At 42.8% G+C, this 24,511-nt stretch overlaps 1 protein-coding gene across 5 annotated transcripts in view; it reads left to right on the forward strand.

The window, feature by feature from the left end:
- LOC148018230 (sister chromatid cohesion protein PDS5 homolog A-like) overlaps positions 1-24,511 on the forward strand; it is a 203,863-nt gene that overhangs the window by 9,165 nt on the left and 170,187 nt on the right. For all 5 annotated transcript variants that reach the window (XR_015687776.1, XR_015687777.1, XM_087662284.1 and 2 more), the window contains exons 5-9: positions 11,884-12,010; positions 13,694-13,915; positions 14,374-14,590; positions 14,698-14,843; positions 14,933-15,093. Coding sequence is in view for 3 of the 5 variants with exons in the window: in XM_087662284.1 (XP_087518410.1) it covers positions 11,884-12,010; positions 13,694-13,915; positions 14,374-14,590; positions 14,698-14,843; positions 14,933-15,093 (873 nt within the window). In the remaining 2 variants the exon portion in view is untranslated. The remainder of the gene's footprint in view (positions 1-11,883; positions 12,011-13,693; positions 13,916-14,373; positions 14,591-14,697; positions 14,844-14,932; positions 15,094-24,511) is intronic.

The raw sequence follows: 24,511 nt of genomic DNA on the forward strand, positions 1-24,511 counted from the left end.
TCTTGCTATAAATTTGACCAAATTGTTGCAAAATCAGTATCTTCATCATAAGTATTCTTCATCGCTTGAAAATCTTCATGATGAGCCACTGTAATAGTTGCAATGCGAGGCACTCTAGAAAGTGCATCAGCAACTACATTTTGTTTCCTTGGAGTGTACATAATTTGAAAATGAAACATAGATAAGAAATTTTCCCATCTTGCATGTTTCTCTTGGAAATGCTTTTGAGTCTTGAAATACTTCAAGCTCTGATGATCAGTTTTAATAAGGAATTCATTGCCTAAAAGATAATGTTTCCATATCTTCAAAGCATGAATCATTGCTAGGAGCTCCTTTTCATAAATGTCATACCTTTTCTCCACATCATTTAGACGGCGGCTTTCAAAGGCTAGGACATGGCCTTCTTGATTTAGCACTGCACCAATACAATCACGCAAGCATTTGCTTCCACCATCAATGGTTTTACCAAATTTGGAATGATAAGAATAGGTCCAGAAGTAAGAGCTGTTTGCAGCCTTGTGAAGGTTGCCTTCTCTTTTTCCTTCCATTGGAAAGAGGTCTTCTTCTTTGTAAGGTCATAAAGTGGAGAAGCCATATGTGCAAAATGCTTGATCAAGCGGCGGTAATAAGAGCATAAGCCAAGAAATGATTGCACCTCATGTATATCATGAAGATGAGGCCATTCTTGGATTATCTTGATCTTTTCAGGATCCATCTGAATCCCTTCAGAAGAGATGACATGCCCAAGGTGATTTATTTTATGTATGAAAAATTCACTCTTTTTACCATTTACCAAGAGTTGATTTTGTTGAAGTAATTGTAGAACAATCTCCAAGTGTTGATGATGCTCCTCTTCATTCTTGCTAAAGACAAGAATATCATCAAAGAAAGTACCGACATATTGTCGATGCTCTCTAAAGATGCGCTCCATCATTTGATTAAAGGTGGCTGGTGCATTGGTTAATCCGAAAGGAACCACCAAGAATTCATAAAGACCGTATGAAGTGCGGAAAGCAGTTTTGTGTACATCTTGTGGTATTACCCTAATTTGATGTAACCACTCTTTAGATCAATGCGACTGAAAAACTTTGAGCCTCCTAGACGATCCAAAATTGCTAGTGAATCTTTTTTTTCTGGAACCAAAATGATTATCCCTGTCCAATGGGTTTATATTCATCCCTAGATGTTAGGTACTATCTCTTTTCTTGCCGTTTTTGTAGCTGTCAACTGTAATCCGTACAAGTGTATTTACACCCGGAAACAATAAGAGATTCGTTACGGTAACCTTGTCGGGCTTTGAGCTTAAGAGCACACTTATCCATATGGGCATTCAATAGTATAGATTTGGAAAAGAAAAGAAGGTTAATTACTTGGGATATCTCTTCAATCCTAGATAGCACATTAAACGGGTTCGCACTTCATGGCTGTGCTTATGCACTAGGCTATTTTCTTTTGAAAGCTTTGTGGAATCTATTTGTGTTCAAACCGTTGCCCAAAAGCGTTAAATGCATAAGGCCCTTGCTTGAGAAGATGTTGGCTTTTGCGAAAAGCAAAAGCCTAACGAATGTCAGATGCAAAGCTTTGCACCTCATTAAAATCATATTACCATATTTTCCTAAAGAAAATAAAACAAACTCCATTAAAGAATATTCCACGTTGTAGCCATCTATTGGTTTAGCCTCTACTTTCGGTGAATCAGATGGGGCTCGATTGATTTCTACTAAACAGGAAATAAAAAACATGATCGATACAAGAAACAAGAGAATGCGAAACCATATCTTTCTCAGCCTTGCTCCTTCGATTGATGGTTGGCATCGAATTTTAAGTTTTTCATTGCAGTCTTGGTATATGACATGGTCTTTTCACCTTTCCCTCATGATGGGTCCTTTGTGGAACTTGTGTCCTTCCTCCAAAATCATGAGATCGGTGCACCAAAACTAAAGGGAAAAACTTAGATTTACCTTCAATCAGCTGTTGAGCTTGATACATGAGAATGAGGTTGTATTCAGCTCATGAGATCTCATATGGTTTGTGGACTCCATGGTAGTTTGAAGACTCTTCGGCCATATTGGATGGAGGAGCAAGTTGTGAAGCCCCCTCCGTTGAATGTCTCGATGTTCTAAACCCTTTTGAGTGCGTAGACAAGTATATAGATGAGTTCCTACTCCTTTGCATTTTCCTCTCTTCTCCTCTATCCTACCTTGTGTTTGCTTTTTTCCCTTCAATGCTTCCCTTGCTAGCCTCTTCCTCAAATTCCATGGAGTTTGTTCCCATCGGTATATTTGATTAAAAATAGTTTTGGAATTGGAAATTGATTTCAACATTTTAAACGTGTCCTCATGGAGATTTTAGAAAACTCTCCTTATATTTTTATTAAAAAAAAAAAAAACCCAAAACCATGAATCACCTTAAGTGCAGGACCTCCAGCACAAACGCCAAGAAGAGGCCTTTGTCGCCAAGAAGACTGCTTGTGATCCAACATATGCTCTATGTAGTATTGCATAGCAAAGGAGCTCTTGTGTAGGCTTTTATCTAGAACCCAAAACTCCACCTCAGAAGAGAAGCCACAAGCTCCATTACTCCATGCTAAAAGGTATTCAAACGCCTAGCTACCAACCATGCTTGAAACATCCAAGGCATGGAGATGTCAACCACTCCAAGAAGGTAAAGGGTCATAGACAGTTGCGGGAAGAATTGCACGATGAGTAGGGACCCCCTCTGAAGCTTTCACCACATTATCATGATACTCTCGAACCCCTATTCATAGCAAGGATGAAGTGCTTGACAAGTTAAAAAAATTCTTGGCATTGGTTGAAAATTAGACTGATAAGACACTTAAGTGTCTTTGCTCTGACAACGGTGGGGAATATGTGTCCAAGGCCTTTCAGGCATTTTGTGACAGCAAAGGGATAAAGAGGGAGCTCCTTGCCCCTCTTAATCCACCCCAAAATGGCGTTGCAGAGCGTATGAATCGGACCATACAGGATCAGGTTGGTACAATTGCCATAACAGCCTCGTCCAAAAACCATGGGGTAATACAGCACGAGACATTACCCCATGGTTTTTGGACAGGGGCTGTTATGGTAGTTGTACACTTGATTAATCGGTCACCAAACAGGTCTTTGGGGAGGGGAGTTCCCCAAGAAGCGTGGTCGGGCAAGCCACCTTCATATGCTCACTTGAAAGTGTTTGGCTGTGAGGCTTTTGTGCACATTCGTAAAGAAAAATAAACATATTATCTATTTATCAAGTTCTTTGTCCAGATGTGCATCGTGCACCTTGTTGAGTACACCTTGACTACTCATGCACGCTGGCAACCAACGTAGGGTTAAATGTAGGCTGATGTCCCAAAAAAAAAGGGTCACTTATGCACATTCTTAAACCCATCCTTATGCATTGTGATCCTCTGGCTTTTGACCATGTGACTACTAGCACACAATTTAGTGGTAGTTTGGGGGTTTTTCATTCTCATGCTCATCATGTCTATTGTTCACTACATTTTACCTTATAGAATTCTAGGGTTGATATTCTCTTTTCTTCTCTTCTCTTCTCTTCCCTCTCTCTCTCTCCAACCCAAACCCCCCCCCCCCCCCCCCCCCCCTTTTTTTTTTACTCCTTTTTGGGCATGAGAGGGGGTGTTGAGAAATCAAGTCATTCAGAACATTTCTTCCCCGTCCTTCCTTTTGGTTTTGCACTGATAGCCCCAAAAAGGGCCAAGCGCCCACTCACTAGGGTGCCACTCGAGATAGTGTGTGCCTATAAATATGACATTGACTCCATCCATTTGACCCCTTCCACATTCATTCATCTTGGCACTCCTAGTCATTCTCTTTCACATCTTTCTCCTCTCTAGCTGCTCCATTGCTCCTCACACCTTGCAAGGAGGACATTGGAGTTTGTGGCCTCGTTGTCCCTTAATGTCAGGTGCCTTGTTTCCTTCCTTTCCGGTTGCGTTTTGGCTATAGTCTTCTTCGATCAGTTGCCCAACACCCCCAGGTTGTGTGGTGACCTATCCCCCTTGCTATTGTTGGTTTCCCATCACCCGGTGATAGCCCTCTAGGCTGTGTTTTGCAGTTTGGAGGCATTTTCCTTACCGGGTGTCATCCTTCATCACCTAGGATCCTCTTGTTGAGAGTCATTTCTTGGATGACCACATCAGTAGTGCCATGTGGCAGCAGTTGGACAGTCCGCCGACTGCAGTCGGCTGCATTAATGCAGCCAACCTGATTATTACTAGGCATTGTTTTCAGCCTTAAATAGGCTGAGTTTCCAGCAATCTTGACACATTGTCCCTGACAGATTTCAGCCGGGTGACTACGGAGATTGCTCTCGAGGCTGACGGAGATTGAGTTCCTTGAGGTGGAGACATACACATATATTTTGTCTGCACTCGTGTATAATTTTGCATCCTTATACAGCATTCTTCACTGCAGATTTTCTGCGATTCATTGTCTCTTTCGCTCTCTCTCTCCTCTCTCTTTGTTCACTCTTTGTCACGGTCATTCGCTTCCGCATTGCTTCACTCTAACATTGTATCAGAGCATTGAAGGACTGACCTAGGGTGGACCTATCTGAAGAAGAGTTTTCAGCGCGACACAAGGCTGGGTTTTTAGTGTTCAAGTGCAAACATGTGGGTTGTGCATTAGAACAAGGTTGAGGCAAGCGTGGGCGTGCGGGAAAAAGAGAAGATTTGGTGAACTTGCTGTTGTTTTTGCTATTAGAGAGGGAAGAAGTTTGCTTTTTTGGCCTTCAAGTGCAGATTTTACTTTTTCATTGCCTTCGGCGGGTGAAGAAGGAACGAGACGAGCGAATCTCAGCTGTAGCAGGCTGTATTTACACAATCAGAGGGGGACTGTTTTTTGTGTTTGGTGTAGGCATTGTAGTGAAGATGTCTTCTGAGGCCGAGATAGAGTTTCAGGCGATCATGGACCGGAAGGTGCCCATTCTACCGGCTCTTCCTTCAGATCAAAAGCTTGATGGTGAGAACTACTGCATCTGGCAGGCTAGGATGCTTTCCACACTGGAGTCCTATGATTTGGCGGAGCTTGTTATGGAGGCTATCAATTGTCCGTCTTCGCGAGATGAGTTTAGACTCTCTTACAGTGAGAAGGCAGAGTTAGCAAAGGCTCAGGCACATTGGGATAAACTCAATGCTTGCATTCACTTGTTTTTATTTCTCTCATGTACTATCGTTGTTATCTCTCATATAGAGCATTTGACAGTGGCTAAGGAGATATGGTTGGAGTTGGATCAGATGTATGATTGGATGACTATCATGAAGCGCATTTCTTTGGAAGTGCAAATGAGGACTATGAGTGTCAATAAGTCATCGTCCATGCAGGACCCAGGAGTATATCAACAAGCTAAGGCAACTATAGATGCAAGTTTAAAATGCAGGGAAGGTGATCACTTTTGAAGTTATCGCCTCGCTTCAACGGTTTTTATTCTGCCTTGATTACTTCAAGGCGGTTTGAGACTCTTCGGTGGGAAGAGTTGGTTCCTATGGTCTTGGACCAAGAGGAGCAACTGAAAGAAACCAATGCTTCGAAATCTGAAGCTTTGGTTGGTCAATCCTCTCAAAAGAAGAAGAAGGAAGACAAATCTAAGAAGGGCAAAGACAAGGAGTCTACTTGTCACATTAGTGGCAAAACAGGTCACTGGAAGAAGGATTGCCCCAACAAGGAGAAGAAGAAGAAGGAGAAAAAGGAGAAATCTTCAAAGGATTTTAGAGCAGTGGTTGCTTCCTCATCAACTGCTTTCCTCCATTTGGAGGTGGTTGAGGATTTGACCTTACCGGCTTTTGATGTTGCATTGACCGCCCCATTTACTTGAAGTGGATTGTTGGGCACATGACCCCTTCAGCAGGTGTTGCGTTGACCGCCCCATTTACTTGAAGTGGATTGTTGGGCACATGACCCCTTCTTCAGCAGGTGTTACTTATTTAGGGCCTTCTCATGGTTAGATTCTTATTGGCGATAGTTTGTCAATTCCTATTCAGGGATGGGGCAACATGCATCTTATTCTAGATAGGCGTGGTGGAGTTTATGCTTCTGAGGTACTTTATGTGTCGGCTTTGGGGTATCATCTTTCTCGGTGCACAAGATTTGTGCCCTCAACCTCTTGGTCGAATTTAATGTGGATTCTTGATCGAGGATCGAGAGCGGCAGTTCTTTCCTTAGGTTATGAGGAGAATGGAGTCTACAAGTTGCGGTCTTCTTCTACCTTGACTTCTCTTCTTTTTACCTCCCAAACTCGGTCTAAGCTTTGGCATTCTCAGTTTGGTCACCTCAATTATGAATACCTTTTGAAGGTATCTAAAAACTAGTTTGTTCGAGGTTTGCCAGATATTGTGGTGAGTTAGCAGCCTTGGGTCTCCTGCATTCGTGGGAAGTAGACTCGTGATGTTTTTCCTAGCAAGGCTTTGAGGCGGTCTTCAACACTCTTGAAGCTTGTTTCCACCTTTCTTTGTGGACCAATGAGGATGGAATTCCTTTGAGGGAGTTTGTATTTCATGCTCATTGTAGATGATTACAACAGGATGACATGGGCCTATTTCTTGAAGCTGAAGTCGAAGGCTTTCTTCAACTTCAAGGATTGGTTGCTCTTTGAGGAGAACTGATTGGGGCGGAAGCTGAAGACCTTATAATTGGATAATGGCGGAGAATTTGTTTCTAATGAGTTTATTCGGTTTTGTGCAGTTCGTGGCATACACTAGGAGTTTGCCAATACAAACACCCCCAGGAGAATGGTATTTTGGAGTGGAAGAATCGTAGTGTGATCGAGATGGCCCTTACCATGATGGAGCATCGTCAGACACCTTAGTGTGTGTGGGTTGAGGGTGTGGCTACTTCAGTTCACATCCTTAATCGTTCTCCTACTTTCGTTGTTGTTGGTATGACACCTTTTGAGGCGTACTTTGGATCAAAATCCAATGTTTCTTATTTCAGGGCTTTTGGGTGTGATGCCTATGTTCACATCCCAAAGACACAACATGACAAATTTGAAGCGGCTTCTAGAAGACAGGTGTTTGTGGGCTGTAGCTCGCAATCTCAAGGCTATCGATTGTATGATCCTGTTAAGCGGGATGTCTACACGAGCTATGATGTTCAGTTCGTGGAGGTTTCAGCCCTAGAGGGGGGTGAGGATCACCCTGTACTTGGAGATCCCGGTGATAGATGGGCCCCAATGACTGTTCCTCTCGAGCCTGTGTCTCTTGAGGACTCTTTTTCGGATGAGGAGTCTACTTTCCAGCCATCGGATTCACCGATTGGTCCTCCGTTGACGGTGGACCTTCCAGAAACTTCAACAGATGGAGAGTGCTGAGGTGAGATTCATCCTCCTCCTCGTTGGTCTCGTGACATGCTCCGAGATTTAGGGATCGAGGGGGTCTTTGAGGAGTGGCAATCACAGAGGTCACAGCGGCACCAGGCACATAGTATGGAGCTTGGTTGCTCTAACTATTGTTCGATGTCCCGTGCTATGCAAGATAGAGAGTCTACATCAGTGAAGGAGGCTTTACAGTCTGATCATTGGCGGAAAGCGATGGAAGTCGAGTTGGAGGCTATTGAGCGGAATGGCACTTGGTACCTTGTGCCTTGTCCCTCTTATAAGAAGGTGATTGGTGTCAAATGGCTCTTCAAGACCAAGTACCATAGTGATGGCTCTTTGGATAAGCGCAAGGCTCGACTTGTTGCTAAAGGTTTTGCACATCACCCACGTGTTGATTTCCATGATACTTTTGTCCCCATTGCTCGCATGGCGACTATTCGTGTTGTTCTTGCCTTGGTTGATCGTAGGAGATGGCTTGTCTTTCAGTTGGATGTGAAGTTGGCCTTTTTGAATGGTGATTTGAAGGAGGAGATCTATGTAGAGCAGCCTCCTGGCTTTGGTTCCTCGGATGTGAAGGTTTACAGGTTGAAGAAGGCCTTGTATGGCTTGAAGCAGGCTCCGCATGCTTGGATCGAGAAGATTGATTTGTTTCTCTAGCCCAAGTTGGGATATCGGCACTCTAGGGCGGATCCGCAGCTTTATCTGCACACTTCCGAGGGTGGTCGTGTGTTGTTTGTTTTGTATGTTGACGACTTGATTGTTACAGGTGATCATGCCCAGCAAGTTGAAGAGACGAAGGCAGCCCTACATTAGAAGTTCGAGATGACGGATTTAGGACTTATCCATTTCTTTTTGGGCCATGAGATTTATCAGTCTCAAAGGGGGATTTTCATCTCTCAGTAGAGATATGTACAAGAGCTCTTGGTGACTTTTGAGATGGAGGATTGTTGGTTCATTTCTACTCCTATGGATCCGAACTGGAAGGTCACGTCACATGTAGATTTTCCTTTGGCTGATGCTACTTGCTACCGTCGGCTGATTGGATCATTGATTGGCTCCCCAACACACGGGTTGATCTATGTTTTGCTCTAGGTCTCTTGATTGGGTTTATGAGTGCATCTCAACAGGTGCATTGGCAGGCCGCTTAGAGGATACTTTGGTTTTTGAGGGGGACCTCCGACCTTGGGATTTTCTATCTAGCAGGTACAGGTGCTTCTAATCTTGTTCTTGCAGGTTGGAGTGATTCGGATTGGGTTGGCGACGTGGACCAACGGCTGTCTACTATAGGTTTGTTTTACCTTTGGTGTTGGTGCTATCTCTTGGAGTAGCAAGAAGCAGCCCACGGTAGCCCTATCTTCGATTGAGGCAGAGTATCGGGCTGTGTCTTCTACCACATGTGAGACTGTGTGGCTTCAATGGTTGTTGGAGGAGCTTGGCTGCCCCTAGACTTGTCCTACTATTTTGCAGTGCGACAATGAGAGTCATTTCCTAGATGGCCACGTCAGCAGTGCCACGTGGCAGTAGTCAGACAATCCGTTGATTGTAGTCGGCTGCATTTAATGCAGTCGACATGATTATTATTGGGCATTATTTTCAGCCTTAAATAGGCTGAGTTTCCAGCAGTCTTGAACATTGTCTTTGACAAATTTCAATTGCGGAGATTGCTTTTGGGGCTTAACGGAGATCGAGATCCTCAAGGTGGAGACATACATAGATATTTTTCTGCATCTGTGTATAATTCTGCATCCTTATACAGCATTCTTCATTGCAGATTTTCTGCGTATCACTGTCTCTTTCTCTCTCTCTCCCCTCTCTCTCTGTTCACTCTTTGTCACGGTCATTCGCTTTCACATTGCTTCACTTTGACACCTTTTTGGGGCTGCATTTTGTAGTCTTCACCCTTCTCGGCTTCAACATCAGCTCTGATGAGCATTGACTACTCTCCACATTTTGCATTTTGCAATTCCTGATACTTCTAGGTTGCATTTGACCATCTAGCAGGTTGGCTTGTTGATTTTCACCTTCCGGAGTACGCGTCTACAGTCGATGATCTCTTTCCTCATCTCGGACAGCCCGTAATGACTACATTTCGCTTTCTCTACAGTTGGCTGTCCCTCGTTCATCGTTTGGCATTCCTTTCTATACCCTATTGCCTAGAGGACTACATTTTACTCTACAGAGTATAGGTATGGGAACCTAGTTTGGATTATTGCAACTGATCAAGTCACACATATGATGGTTGGAGGTCGATGGAGGGACCCCTTGCATCCATGATTTCCAAGATGATGAGATGTAAGGCCTCGGTACCACATGAGATCATCAAAGCTGAGCTAGCAGCTACACTAGTTGTAGTGGAGGCCCTCACACGATCAGTCATATATGTACACAGACTATGGGATCTACCTAGCCATAGATATGCATGGCTGGCTCTTGACTCCTCTTAGTAGCTTGCGAAGGAGGGTGACACCCCATGTTGGTATGCACATATGTCAGCTTGGTTTGAGTTACATGGCTTTAGCATGGATAGGCTATCCCCCTTCTAGTACTCCCTTGATGCAGCATCGCATACCTTTGGAGCCACTCAAGAGATTGGCAAGATTATCAAGATGGATCTTGGATGCCCAACGATGTAACAAATTCTCCATAGCCGATGCAAGAAATACAATTTGGTAGAGAGCGCTTGTTATGTGTGCTGCACTTAATTTTGCTTTACAATTGTGTGATATGAATGCTGTACTTCATGTTGTGCGAGAGATTGCCATCATCACGGGTCTCTCTATCAGCTTCCATAATCCATTGATTATAAACATCCTCTTGCTCTAGGTCACCATTATGTGCTCCATGTAGTGTTGTAGGAGTTACTAATGTGTCAAAAAACTGTAGCTTTGTCCTTATTATTGGAAAGTAGGCATGAGCACTCTCCACATTGCTCTTGCTGCCCTTCGCATAGAGAATCCAAGGCCAACAAAAATACTTTCCAATCATACCTTGAAACTTTGAAAGTCACATGGTCAACTTTGTGGGTAGTGTGTACTCTAGATCAGCCAATCCACAATTGGGAGGTATTGAACACCACTACCTTGGTTCTGCCAAGGTTCATCATGAGATTTTGGTTGCTGTGGAAAGTATAGAGAGCATCAAGTTGGTACTCATAGTAGGACTATGCCATCGACATAAAGGACTATGGACATCAATATTCCTGCTAGCAGCACTATTTTCGCCATATATTGGTTCTCATAGTCAAACATCTTATGTATGTATATGCGAAAGAGAGAAATAGGAAGCCTTGCTTCACTAAAAAATTCAGAATATGACTTGGAATAACCACTTGTGTGAGTGATCAATGGAAGCAAAGAAACACAGAGAGAAGAGAAGAGGGAATCCGATGTAGCAAAAATGTGGGTGCCCAGAATGTGGCACAAAACTGTCTCATGAGATCGAGCCGTACATTCACCCTCAATATAATGGCCTTTGCAAACCAAACACACAACACACTTGGTCTTGGAGGTATCTAAAGGAGATGTATGACTTCAGCAGAAGACTTAACACTGGAGCAGGTCACATATACTTTGATCAAGATGATCATTTTAATCAGTTTGAGGGTGAGTCTTACTTCATGAACTATCCAGCACCAAATGAGTCCATTGCACTAAGAGTGGTTACTACTGTGAGAACTCCTGCAGAGGACAACATTTCACATCAATGATCTAACAAGTTGTGCTTTTTTGATCTTAACTATATAATTTGTAGTTATATACCTTAAGGATCTATTAGCCAAGGTCATGTGCTTTGGTTAAGGTCTGATGATAAGTTCTTGCTGAGCATTTTTTATTGAGATGCCCCTCTGAATAGATTTTGCTTTTATCCAACTCAAGTTTCAACTGATGGCATAACACCACTAAGATTAGAATGTTAGCACAGCCATAGAGGTTCATATTAAGGAGAACGACAAAGGTTTGTGGGGATTAAATTGAACCTGAATATCTGTACTTAAAATGAGCCACAAGCAGACACACTCGTCGTGGACCATGTGCCTCCTTGTACATACCTCTATGCGTCCCAAAACAAAATTAGGACTACTTGTACTTAAGGGCTCACAAATATTTCCAAAAATTTTGAGATTTGTTGGTCGATTTTGGTGATTCTCCTTCTTCATGTAAAGTCTTCTGTTACTTGAGTTTTCTTCATAAGGTTTACTTTCAATTTCTAATTTTTTTGTTGTGCTTATGTTTGGTGTTTACCTCACATATGCTTGTTTTTACATTTTGATGCTGTGGTGGGCATATGAGTCAGTTGATCAAACAAAATGAGCAAATTATCTTGCTAGGATATTTTGCACTGTGAATGAAGTTTGACAACTTATTGTGAGGCTTTTAAGGTGGCTAAAATCAGCCAGATCTGCTAAGATGTGTCTAAACAGTGGATATTAAGAAACCAATATGTCGCTCCCCTTAGAGAATCAATCATTTGAGGCTTGTGGATTTTCCCTAACTTTTAGTTGCCTTGACGGTTTCCTGTGGCAGTAGAAACTCATGATGATGCATGAATTTGCAGTGACAGGCACCCTCCATCAGTGGTGACAGCAATGGAGACAATCATGGCAGCTGTGCTGCAAGAAAGTGAGAATATTCCACTTCAGCTGTTGGACTTGATATTGAAAAACCTGCTGAAACATAATAAGGTGAACGATTTGCTTTTGTTTGAAAACAATGAAGAAATAGTTGGATGAAAATTTTATGCAAAGTTTGGTAAAGTGGATGCTTGGGAAGAAATATGAAAGCCAGTAAAGCTATGGCTGTGTCCACTCTTCTGCTTTCTATGCAAACATGTGGGCTGTCAAGGTGAGCAGAGATGTTTAGGTGCTTCATTTTCATAGGTCTTTGAGGTGGAATTACTCAGCTTGCATGGCGAAAAATCATGTCAATGCTTTTTGATGTTTCCATCTTGTGGTGGATGCCTCAAAAACGGATTTGTCAGTTGATTCAACACTGATTTGGTAGCGCAGAAGACAGAATGGAGAGTGGATAAGCCATGTGCGATGATCTTCAAATGGCAGAAATTCCCATAAATCATTATCATAAACCACTAATAAACGTTTTTGAACCTTTTTCGAGGCTCTAGTAAAGGGGGCTACTAACATGACTTTGGCCTTTCATATCCTACTTCAGGGGACACAGTTCTAAACAAAGACAGATGGCTTGAAGTGAAAACTCTGATGAAGCCATTTGAGGTTCCCAAAGAATTTGTTATGATAAAGGCACATCAAACAGTGATGTCCAAATCCAAAAGATCTCATTTGTTTACCCTAAGCTTATTAATAACTCACTCTGACAATTATGTAAACAAGTAAAACAGTCAGGCATGTGGGAATTGGGAATATTTGAGAGGGAGTGGTGCAGGTAGGGGTGTCAGCCTTTGAGCAACTGGGTTCCAGTAGTTGTTTATGAAAACACCTTCATAGATAGTAAGAAAGGGGGGAACAGGGGAAAAGATAGAAAAGATTGGATGCATAGTAAGAAGAGTTGTGCACTTGCTTGAAAAAGATAGGTGGAAATATGGGGTCATGAGTCATGCTTTGCCTAAGGCTTTACAAAGGCTGAGATGGGATCCAAAGTAATGCCAGAAAACAGTGTTTATATGCATGCTGATATCGTCACACACACATGTGTGCACAGCTACCTTTGATACCATCTCAGGTTCTTGGTATTACCACACTACTCCCGATTGGTACATTACACCTATCCTTTACGTCTGGACTCTGGTGTCTCCAAGGATCAATATGCATGCACTATGAGACTGGGTGTCCTATAAGGTTTTGCAGATATCCTCACAGTGGGGCTCTACTAGAGTGCCCCCCCCATTGGGACATAACAACCATGCTATCAATTCTCTCTTCCTGTCTCTTTGTTTTAAATTTTTTTTTTTTGGGTTGGGGGGTGGAGGGGAGCTCACTAAGAGGCAAGGAGAAGATTGTGAAGATACAAGCTTAAGGGCTGTGAGAAGGAGAAGAGCTCTTTACTGTGAAGAAAAGTTTGGTCGCTTTATAGGAGTTGGCTTCTTCTTTAATAAAACTTTTCTGACAGTTTCTGTAGAAGGCTGTTGGGTTGTGTGCTATTGCCAGCTTTAATCCTTGATTGTATTGCTCCTGGGATAAGCAAATCCTTTTAACTTCACCAATTCGTTCAACTCCTTGGTTCTTGTGCATCTGAAAAATTTCTGTGCCTTGTTTAAGTGATTTACCACTTTAATTAGATGTTAAAATAACTAATGCTTGTCTGAAAGTTGACTAGACAACATTGACCTGCAGGTCATACTATCGTATGTACAGTTCCACAATTGATGTATTTTTAAACTTTGTCCACAGGGTGTGTCTTCTGCTGCACACAAGCTGGCGGTTGGTGTTGTTCAACAATGTGCAGAAAAGTTGGAGCCTTACATACAACGTTTGCTGACATCTGTGATGCTGGAGGGCAAAGAAGCTGAAATAAATTTGCATGCAGATTATCATGACATCATACACGAGATCTATCAATGGGCACCTCAAATGCTCCTTGCAGTCATCCCAAACCTTACCCAGGAACTCGTGGTAGTGATTTCATTTACCATCAAATTGACATTTGGAGGGGTTTTTACATTCTGATGCAAAGACATATTATACACATGCAAATGCTCTATATTATGGTGCATACTGTTGTATAGAACTTTGCATATGATTAACTGGAGAGCCTCTTATGACAATATTTTGGAGGTTCTTGAATATGAATAAGTAATGGCTCTGATTAGCATGTTGAATTTTTGCCGTCACACAGTCATCAGTGCTGCACACTTTACCCTTTTGTATATTTGTGTATATCTATCCAGTGGCCAAGCTATAGGTTTGAAGTGCATAACATTAGCTTGTTAAATGCATGCTAGTCTGTTTAGTCCGTTTACAGTGGTTTTAGGTATGTGTTGGTGTCCTTGGTTCATTGCTGTTGCAGTATGCCTTGAACATACCTTTGGTTTTATCTGTTTCTAGTCTAATGATGGATTACTTTTGTGAAGAACGATCACACTGATGTACGGTTGAAGGCAGTAAAGCTGCTCGGCAGGCTCTTTGCACTTCCTGGGCAGCATGTTGCTAAGGAATATCGGCAACTATTTTCTGAGTTCCTGAAGAGGTTCACAGACAAAGCTGTTGAAGTGCGGCTGGCCATGGTAGAATGTGCAAAGAATTGTGTTCGAGCCAATCCCTCTGGAACTGAAGCAATTGAAATATTAGGTGAGATTTATTTTCTTTTGGCTTATCTATTTTGCTGGTAAGTCGCGAGCAAGTGTTTGATGTTGGCAAACATTAATTTGATCTAATAAGCATTGATTTGATGGCAGCTGGTTTGGATGATAGGATACTTGATAATGAGGAACTTGTACGTCTGCATACTGTGATGGCAATATGTGATGTTGCCAAACAAAATTTTAAGTGCATTCCAGGTTCCCTCCTCACTCATGTGGCAGAGCGTTTACGTGACAAGAAGGTAGATATTTGTGTGCATGACTATGATCAAGTTTACTCGAACTATCTGCTTCATTATTTTCTGCCATGTAAGCACATTGATTTGTGCAGGTACTTGTGCGAAAGGAAGCATTTCAGAGGTTATGTGAAGTGTACAGAGCATACTGTGCAAAATGTTATGAGGGCTCTTTCAATCTTGACAAGCAGCAGCTTGAATGGATTCCTGGGAAATTGCTTAGGTGCTGCTACGACAAAGATGTGAAGGAATTCAGGTCAAATTCAGGCATATCAGCTTTTACTTCAGTCTTCGTTACAGCACATTACTATTCATATTTGAGAATCAATTTTCTGCGTATAGAGCTGGAAAAATATGAGTGGTCCAAAGCTTCAGTGGCCATACTTGCTCGCTAAAGGAAAGAGCTGTCTGCCTTGAGGATACATGTTGAAATGCTTATGCCTGAAAACATGATATATTTTGAGGATACACGTTGAAATGCGTATGCCTGAAAACATGATATATTTTTAGGATCAACCTAGAACCTAGCTGCTCAAACATTTGGTGAATTGTTTGGAGAGGTTTCTTGCACAAGCAATCATATCTGTGTGCCACTTGTGTTCAAAAGGTGCAGCTTGTTGTATGAAGTATTTCTGACAAAGGTGCATATCAGTGTTTGCTTTTGAGAGTCGCACAATCAAGGGTTTTGTCTTCCTGAATTTGCAGGTTTGCTTGGAGAGAGTAACATATAGCTTGTATATGCAAGGGAAATTTGAAGAATATTTCCGAGGGTCGAGTGCTGGTCTTTATTTTTGAGATGAATATATATATATATATATAGAGAGAGAGAGAGAGAGAGAGAGAGAGGGGGGGGGGGTTTAGGTATGGACCATGAGGATTTGGAGGGCAGAGTCATGTAGTCTGCTTAAAAGGACTTCTTTATTGGCAGCTCGACTTGATTTGAGTTACCATATATTCTCCCTAGATAGGATTTGCTCCCTTGGCACACTGCAGTTTCTTTTGCCTCTCTCTAGTCACTCTACTTCCTTTGTACTTTGATTGTGATATCTTGGACAGGTGTGTTGAGTCCGTTGTTTTGGCTATATGCCCGATGGTCTAGAGCCATTTTGCATCTTGTAGTTTTGTGGTCTTGTATTTATTTTGTGATCAATACAATTACCTATGATGAGAGAGAGAGAGAGAGAGAGAGAGAGAGAGAGAGAGAGAGAGAGAGAGAACCATGTACAACTTTTCAAAGACTCACCTTTTCCCTTGTCATTACTATAGCACCTTTCAAAGGTAGTATGTTCATCTCAAGAAATAAAAAGACCACTTCTGACACTCGCAAGGTGCAAGTTGAAGTTTGTGGTATGAGGATCTCGCATTATTGGTAAGTGCAACTTTACATTGCAAAAATGCAGATGTCCATCAATGGGTTTGAAGGCTGTAGTTGGAAAAGGGAGAAAAAGGGGTTGACAAAGTCAAGGAGTTTGTTTGAGGTGTACAAAATCTACGGTGCAGTGAAACTAGCCTTTTTCTCGGATAGGGTGGTAATTGTTGATCAAGCACTTAGTCATAGTAATCAATAAATAAACATAAATTGAAATACACACTTTACTTTCATAATCTTGGACAATAGACACCTTGTTGGCCCCAAAATTGGCTCCCTTGTTGGTATTTCTCTAACTTTATTGACCAATGGATTGGGTACAAGCTGAGATTCCACAATCTCCTTGGTTGATCCAAAAGCCCCTTGCTGTAGATGCAATCATCAAACAAATTGGGCAAATTGCTCCTTGATTTTCACTTGGGACTTGCTCTAATTGGACCCCAACTGGCCAAATGCTGCCCCAAATTCACAATGGATGGACTGGCATTTAAATTCCTTGATAATTCTACAAATTTCAGGTGCTGAATTTAATATGCGATTCTTTCTACTGATGGCATAGGTCTCGAGGTGGTTGCTAAACTCTTAATTTTTGTAGAATTTAGGGTTTATAGCAGAATCTCGTCTACTATTCACCAAATCTGGTTGAGATCTGCTCCAAATGGCTGAGATAAGCTGAGATCTTTTGAGAATTGATTGAAGGAGGTGAGAGAATGCGAGAAAATTCAGAGATTTCTTGCGGAGAAACCCTCCAATCATCCTATTGCCTATTTCAACCAGCAAGAGAAGCAGTTTGCTTGCAGCTTGGGAACACCAAAATGCTGTCACCAGCCAGCTAATGATGTTGCCAGCCCTAGATGGGCCTTCTCCTGTTGTGGCCTGCTTGTTGATGGCTCTAGATGGCTGGCACTTGCTGTAATCAGCTGTTTTTTGCTCAAAAAATGGACCAATAGCCTTCTCTCTCGTTTGCCAATTGAAATTTGATTTGAATGGCTGAGACCAAGCTGTAAAATTGTTTCTCAGTTTGCATGGGTATTTTTGCCAAGTGGCAGTCTTCTAAATTCAATTTTCAGTATTATCCAGCCATTAAATTAACTTTTAAATTAAATAAGTTTAAAAATTAATTTCAGCCCTTTTGACCTTGCCCAAATTAAATATGTCCATCCATAATTAAATTGGCTAGGCCATTTGCAACTTGGAGTGGTCCCCAACCTCTATTAACTGGTAGATTGGCATTAATTAATTAATTACTGCTAGTGCCTAGTGTCACCATTGATACTTATTGCTAAACAATTATCTTAGGGTCAAAATTGACACCAATTGACCACCATAGCCTAGTTGGCATAACTTGCCATAACTTTTGTCTTTGATGCCCACTTCATCCTCGGGATCCTTGGCTTGTTACCATGAAATAAGTGCCATGTGCATTACATGTGCTAAACAACCTTGCATATTTGACTAGTAACTTAAATCAAATATTACCAACAAGATTGAAGCATCTCAAAATTTCACATCCCCGTGATAAGTAGCCTATCACTTTGGCGACATTTGAGACAATAAAACGGAGGGGTTGGGTGGATGTTGACATCAGCAAATTGGCATAAGGCAAAGCATGTGTGGTCCTCCAAAAAGTCAGTGATAGTTGGTGATGAGTGTGCTTAAGTTGTAGATGGTGTTAGGTGGGAACCTTTGGTGAAAGAGTTGGTTTCCATTGGAAGGAGAATATTTGAGTGGGGGTGTTGAAGCTCAGTGATCGGGATGCTAAGTGATTGGGCACACTATCTATTTATAGATGAGGAACCAATCCAATTGTGAGAGTTTGCTTGTGTCGGACACAAACTCTTTTTAGCATTAAAGTTTGAGTTTCAGGGCTGTTTAAAGGAGCTAAATGATGTTGTATGTGAAATGTTTCTCCTTAAGAACCACCCTTTTGAGAAAAGGAAGCTTGGTTTCATGGTGCCGTCACTAGGATACATTGGCTCTCTCGAGTAGATAGACTCCAGGCATTTGATTACAAGCTAAAAGTGTAAAAAATTTGCTGAAATTGTTCTTAGGTGTGGTCATTAAAGCAAAAGCTTGTCTTCTTCAAATAGTGAAGAATTGCATAATGGAAAAGAGAAATATTGCAAGGGGTGCTAATGTTTTTGGGGCGAGTTGGGTGTTGACTTATCTTAATTTGTTGAGGGGAACTTAACCCAAAGAAGTAAAGTGTTGAATTTTGAAGTTAACATTATTTTATGAATTTATTGCTTGCTATAATTAGTGTTACTCGAGGGTTCCACCAGTGTGAAAAAGGAAAGGCTGGTTTCATGGTTCCATCTCCATGACTAAGCTACCCTCTCGAGTAGCTAGCACCTAATTGCAAGGCGGAAATGCAAGCAATTTGTTGAAATTGTTTCTAGTTATGGTCATTTCAGCAAGCATATCTTCTTTAAATAGTGAATAATTGCATTATGGTGACGCCTCATTAGAAGACAATCGAAATAGTGCAAAGCTTGATCTTGTAAAAATGGGCTTTCAGCATGGTTAGCATGCTCTAAATGCTGATTTAGGAGGTTGGAACTTGTGTGCCTTGTGATACTGAAAATTGGTAAGGGAATGAGGATTCTAATGCTTAGCTAAAGGCTCATAGCAAGAACGAATGAGCAAATACGAATGTTTGGTTTGGGGCAAGCATAGTAGTTGCATGGGAATGTTGGAAATGCCAACACTATGCCATTTGGATAACAAGGTATGCCTCAACATGTTGGACATCCAAAGATTCTTTGGTGGTGAATCTGTGTTTCAAGTTATGCTTGGTCATTGTACTGGTTCTTTTGGCATGCATGGCATGAATGTGTTTGTTCCTTAGCTAGAATGTTGTTGGATTGTAAAATTCCATATATGGTCACAGTGGAATGGTTTACTATTACTTCATTAGGAGTCTCCCAATCCAATGATGCAAGGCTTGGCAATGGTAAGTCCTCAATATGCCCATACATACCTTATCTTGATGGAACCATATATTGTGCATAAAATACAAAAATCCTACATTCACTAGAAAAACTTGCGGTTTGATCAACATAGATAATGTCTACAAATTCTTCATAAATTGTATAGAATGTGTCTCTAAGGCTCTCTACAGGCTGCCATTTAGAATAATCCACTGTTTACTACGTGCTTTAACAAAAAATATATTTGTATACAAAAAATAATAATTCTATATAATACTCAACTCAAAACTAAACTTATAGTGGCTTTTGAGAAAAATGTTCATTTGGAGACAAGTATATCTCCTTCGCCATGTAAATATGTAGATGGGCATGTTTGGCAATGCATGTGGTGCTCTTGGCCTGTTTAATGCATATGAGCCTAGGGCTGGTCAACTAGATGTAATGTTTAATGCTAGTCAAGTTGGAAGTGTAGCATTTGTACCATTTCTACAACAATCTAAAAGCTTTGAGGATTGGGGCGATCCTAAGTGTAAAAAGTCTCGAACCTAGTGTAGGTTTTTGGGAAAGTAGGGTTAGAGGTAAAATTTTCATAGGCTACTTGGAGAAATTGCATGATTACTTTACCTAGGGATACAAATGGATGGATGAGAGTGACTTGACAAATCATCAGAGCAAGAGGGTCCAAAGTATTGCTTGATATATTGGATGTACTTGGTTTGCTGTAGGATATTATGTGGTGACAAGTATTTTTGCATAGAGAGGATCACTACATAGTGCACTAATCACTGTGGTTTGATATGTAGATGGGCATGTTTTGCATCTAGGCTCTTTATACATTTTCATGGTGTGCATATATTAAATAGATGGGATGCAAGAGATGTACGTTTGCATGGGATACAAGAGAAGTACATTTGCATGGGCTACATGTGATTTGTAGGTGATGTACATTTGCATGAGTTATTTGATATGTATATGATGCAAGTGATGCATAGATACATCTTGGTTTGAGGCATTGTTTGTGCTCAGTTTTTGTATTGCTTTACCTTGGTATGTTGAGAACTTGGTTTTTGGCAAGTTGGTAAATTGTATCGCTACTATGCAATTGAGATTGATTGTAAGGTTTTTGACTTATGATTTGTGGATACCTAATTTGTACACGTGTGCTGTACATGTGAGATTAAGTTGAATGTGTGTCACGACGATAGATAATCCTAGCTTAGGTAGTAGGGGACATTGACAAAAGTTGTGGTGATAGGTGTGAGTGGGGTACCTAGTGTTATATAGACCTTGGAAATGATTGTTGGTGTTATGGGGGTCAGGGATTTAAACTATTTAATTTCCTAGACTAAGGTTTGTGGAAAGCTTCAACACTTTGGGTTCAAAGAGGTTAGAAATGTAAAATTGGAGTTGCCCCTCACCAAAGTTTGGATAGGGGCCATGAATTTTTCATTGAAGTGAATTATTTTTGGCTGGAAATTAAGTGTAGAGGTTGAGTTTGCATGGGCAGGTCTGACACTTGGCAGTTAGGTAAGTTTGGGAGCCATCGAAGGCTATGTGAGCTCAACTTGGGCCGTTTGGGGCGGATTTGAAGGTGGAGAATTCAATTGTGGACAGAGAGAGAGCAGCTTAGTCATAGGGAAGCTAGGCGGCTAGCTCTAGGGCTGTTTTTGGGGTAATGAACAGTAAGAAACCCTTGATCTTTGCAAGATGACCTGATTTTGAGACATTTCAGCTATAGGTGAGTGCTGTTGGTAAAGAAAAGTGATTGTACGGTATGCATTCTTACCATATGAGAGAGACGGTAGGGTTAAATTGTAGGGAGAAACACTGTGTATGGCAAACATTGAGAGAAGAAAACTCAAAAGTTTGAAAAGAAGAAGAAGATAAATGATGAACATTGAATCATGTCGAATAAAGCAAGCTGATACAATGGAGCAAAGCTTGATGATGACTATATTGTCTTGGATGATCAGGTGACAACGCTTGGAAGAAGTCTGCATTGTGAAGGGAGTGAAACATAGTTTTTCGTGCAAAGGTGTTGATGACGAGGGAAAAAGCTGCTCTATGGAGGGAGCGAAATGCAATCCTCTAGGTAGTGGAATGTTAGAGTAGACCCTTGAGTTTGGAAGATGAAGGGCAATAATAGAGGGAGCATGATAGCTGCTATCAAGGCGACTGCTGGGCAGCTAGTTGGAGAAGAAATCACAAGAATGTTTGAATAAGATCTCTCGTTGTAAGTGGCTGCAAATAGGTGACTGTTGGGCAGCCCTTTAGGAGTGAAGAAAACACAAAAAACGCAGGTATTTGTGTCAGAGTGCAGCGGTGCGGAAGCGTAGGACTGAGAGAGAGAGAACGCAGAGAGAGAAGGGAGAGAGAGAGACAGTGTACACTGAAGATCTGCTGTATAAAGAATGCTGAATACAAAGATATACATGGGCGCAGTGCGCTGGACTGCGTGTCTCCACCTCGACGATGCAACCTGCTGTCCACCTCGAAGTCTGCTGCAGTCTGCACTGTCTGCTGTCTGAAATCTGCGAACAGAGACAGAGATCTGCACGGCACCGGTCTGTAATCTGCGACAGAGAATGATAGGCAGATTGCTGAAAAACGTCAGCAATAAATAGGCGAAAAAACTGCCTGGAATGGGGCTCAAAATTGGGGCGCAGCCTGGTAAAAGTGGCTGCAGGAAGTGCAGTCGGACTGCCACGTGGCAGTCCGACTGCACAGTCCGACTGTGCCAGCAGTGCTGCTGGTCCGACTGCTGCAGCTGGACAGGCTATGATCTCTGACACCCCCTCTCAGAGCCTGGACAGGGCAGAAGCCTGAGGGATCTGGAATGTTGCCGAAGTAGAGCCTGCGGAAGCGCCTTCGTAAACAAATCCGCAAGATTATCCTCCGTCTTGCAATACTCCACAGTGATGGTCTCATCCAAAAGCTTTTCTCGAATGAAGTGGTACTGGATCTCAATGTGCTTCGTCCGGGCATGAAAAACAGGGTTCCTTGCCAAGGCAATGCAACTCTCATTGTCACATCGCAGCAATGTAGGACGAGTCTGGGGGCACCCAAGCTCCTCCAACAGTCTCCGAAGCCACACAACCTCGCATGTGGTGGAAGACGCGGCCCGATACTCCGCCTCAGTAGACGAAAGGGCTACCGTGGACTGCTTCTTGCTACTCCAAGAAATAACACCTGCACCCAAAGTAAAACAGTAACCTGTTGTAGACCGCCTGTGGTCCACGTCACCGGCCCAATCCGAGTCGCTCCAACCTGCAAGTAAAAGATCTGACCCATCTGTCCCTGCGGGGTAATGAATCCCCAAATCAGACGTCCCCCTCAGATACCGAAGTATCCTCTGAGCAGCCTGCCAATGCACCGTCTTAGGTTCACTCATGAACCCTGCCAAGAGCCCAACAGCAAAACATAGATCAACCCTCGTGTTGAGAAGCCAAATCAAAGACCCTATCAACTGTCGATAGCGGGAAGCATCCGCCAAAGGAGAAGCTGAGTGGGAAGTGGCCTTCCAGTTCGGATCCATAGGAGTAGAGAGGGCCCGACAATCTTCCATCTCAAAAGACACCAAGAGCTCCTGTACATATCTCTGTTGGGAGAGAAAGATCCCCCTCTGAGACTGAAAAATCTCATGTCCTAAAAAGAAATGGAGTAGCCCCAAATCCGTCATCTCGAACGTCCGATGTAAAGCTGACTTTGCCTCCTGGACCTGCTGTGCATCATCACCTGTGACAATCAAATCATCAACATATAATACAAACAGCACACAACTATCCTCGGAAGTGTGAACATACAGCTGCGGATCGGCCTTGGACCGCCGATATCCCAACTGAGTCTGGAGAAACGAATCAATCTTCTCGTTCCAAGCTCGCGGGGCCTGCTTGAGACCATACAGGGCCTTCTTCAACCTGTAGACTTTCCCGTCCGAAGAACCAAAGCCAGGAGGCTGCTCAACGTAGATCTCCTCCTTCAAATCACCATTCAGGAAGGTCGACTTCACATCCAGCTGATAAACAGGCCAACTCCTATGGCCAGCCAAAGCAAGAACAGCTCTAATGGTTGCCATACGGGCTGTAGGGGCAAAGGTGTCATGACAGTCAATCCCTGGGCGTTGGGCAAAACCCTTAGCAACAAGGCGAGCCTTGTGCTTATCCAAAGTACCATCACTGAGATATTTGGTCTTGAAGACCCACTTGACTCCAATCACCTTCTTCTTCGGGGGGCGTGGCACAAGTGACCAAGTGCCATTCCTCTCAATAGCCTCCAACTCAGCTTCCATAGCTTTCTTCCATGGGGCGGACTGTAAAGCCTCCTTCACGGAGGTGGGCTCTCGATCCTGCATAACTCGGGACATCAAACAATAATTGGAGCACACAAGCTCCGAAGAATGCGCCTGGTGCCTCCGTGACCGCCGCGGATCATCCTGCGGTCCCCACTCCTCAGGAACCCCCTCGATCCCTGAATCACGGAGTGTGTCACGGGCCCAGCCAGGAGGAGGCCGAACCTCCCCTCGTCGTTCTCCATCAGTAGAAGACTCTGGAATGTCCACCGGTGGTAACTCCTCAGAAGGATCCGGTGGAACAGTAGACTCTGTGTCAGAAACAGAATCATAATCAAACGGCACAGGCTCCAGTGGAACTGTAGAAGGAGCCAAACTCTCCCCTGGATCTCCAAGAACAGGATGCTCCTCACCCGTTGAAGAAGCCGGAACCTCCACAAACCGCACATCACGGCTAGTATATACATCCCGCTTGACGGGATCATACAGTCGGTAGCCTTGGGACTGGGAGCTGTAGCCAACAAATACCTGTTTGCGGGAAGCCGCTTCGAATTTGTCACGGTGAGCTTTGGGAATGTGAACATAGGCATCACACCCAAAGACCCGAAAGTAAGAAACATCTGGCTTCGACCCAAAATACGCCTCAAATGGAGTCATCCCTTCCACGGCCGAAGTAGGAGATCGATTAAGAATGTGGACTGCAGTAGCCACAGCCTCGGCCCACAGAACCTGGGGGGTCTGTCGGTGCTCCATCATGGTGCACGCCATCTCGATCACACTGCGGTTCTTCCGTTCGAGAATACCATTTTCTTGTGGAGTATTCGTATTGGCAAACTCCTGGTGAATTCCTCTATCTGCACAAAACCGAGCAAATTCATTAGAGACAAATTCACCTCCCTTGTCGGATCGCAAGGTTTTCAACTTCCGGCCTGATCGGTTCTCCTCAAAGAGAAGCCAATCCTTGAAGTGCGAGAAAGCTTCTGATTTTAGTGCCAAAAAGTAGGCCCATGTCATCCTGCTATAGTCATCCACGATCAGCATGAAGTACGAGCTCCCACGCAGGGACTCATTCCTCATAGGGCCACAT

The sequence above is a fragment of the Lygodium microphyllum genome, chromosome 21 (assembly GCF_053477565.2).
Source record: "Lygodium microphyllum isolate KBCC chromosome 21, Lygodium_microphyllum_v1.1.10, whole genome shotgun sequence".
Lineage (NCBI taxonomy): Eukaryota > Viridiplantae > Streptophyta > Polypodiopsida > Schizaeales > Lygodiaceae > Lygodium > Lygodium microphyllum.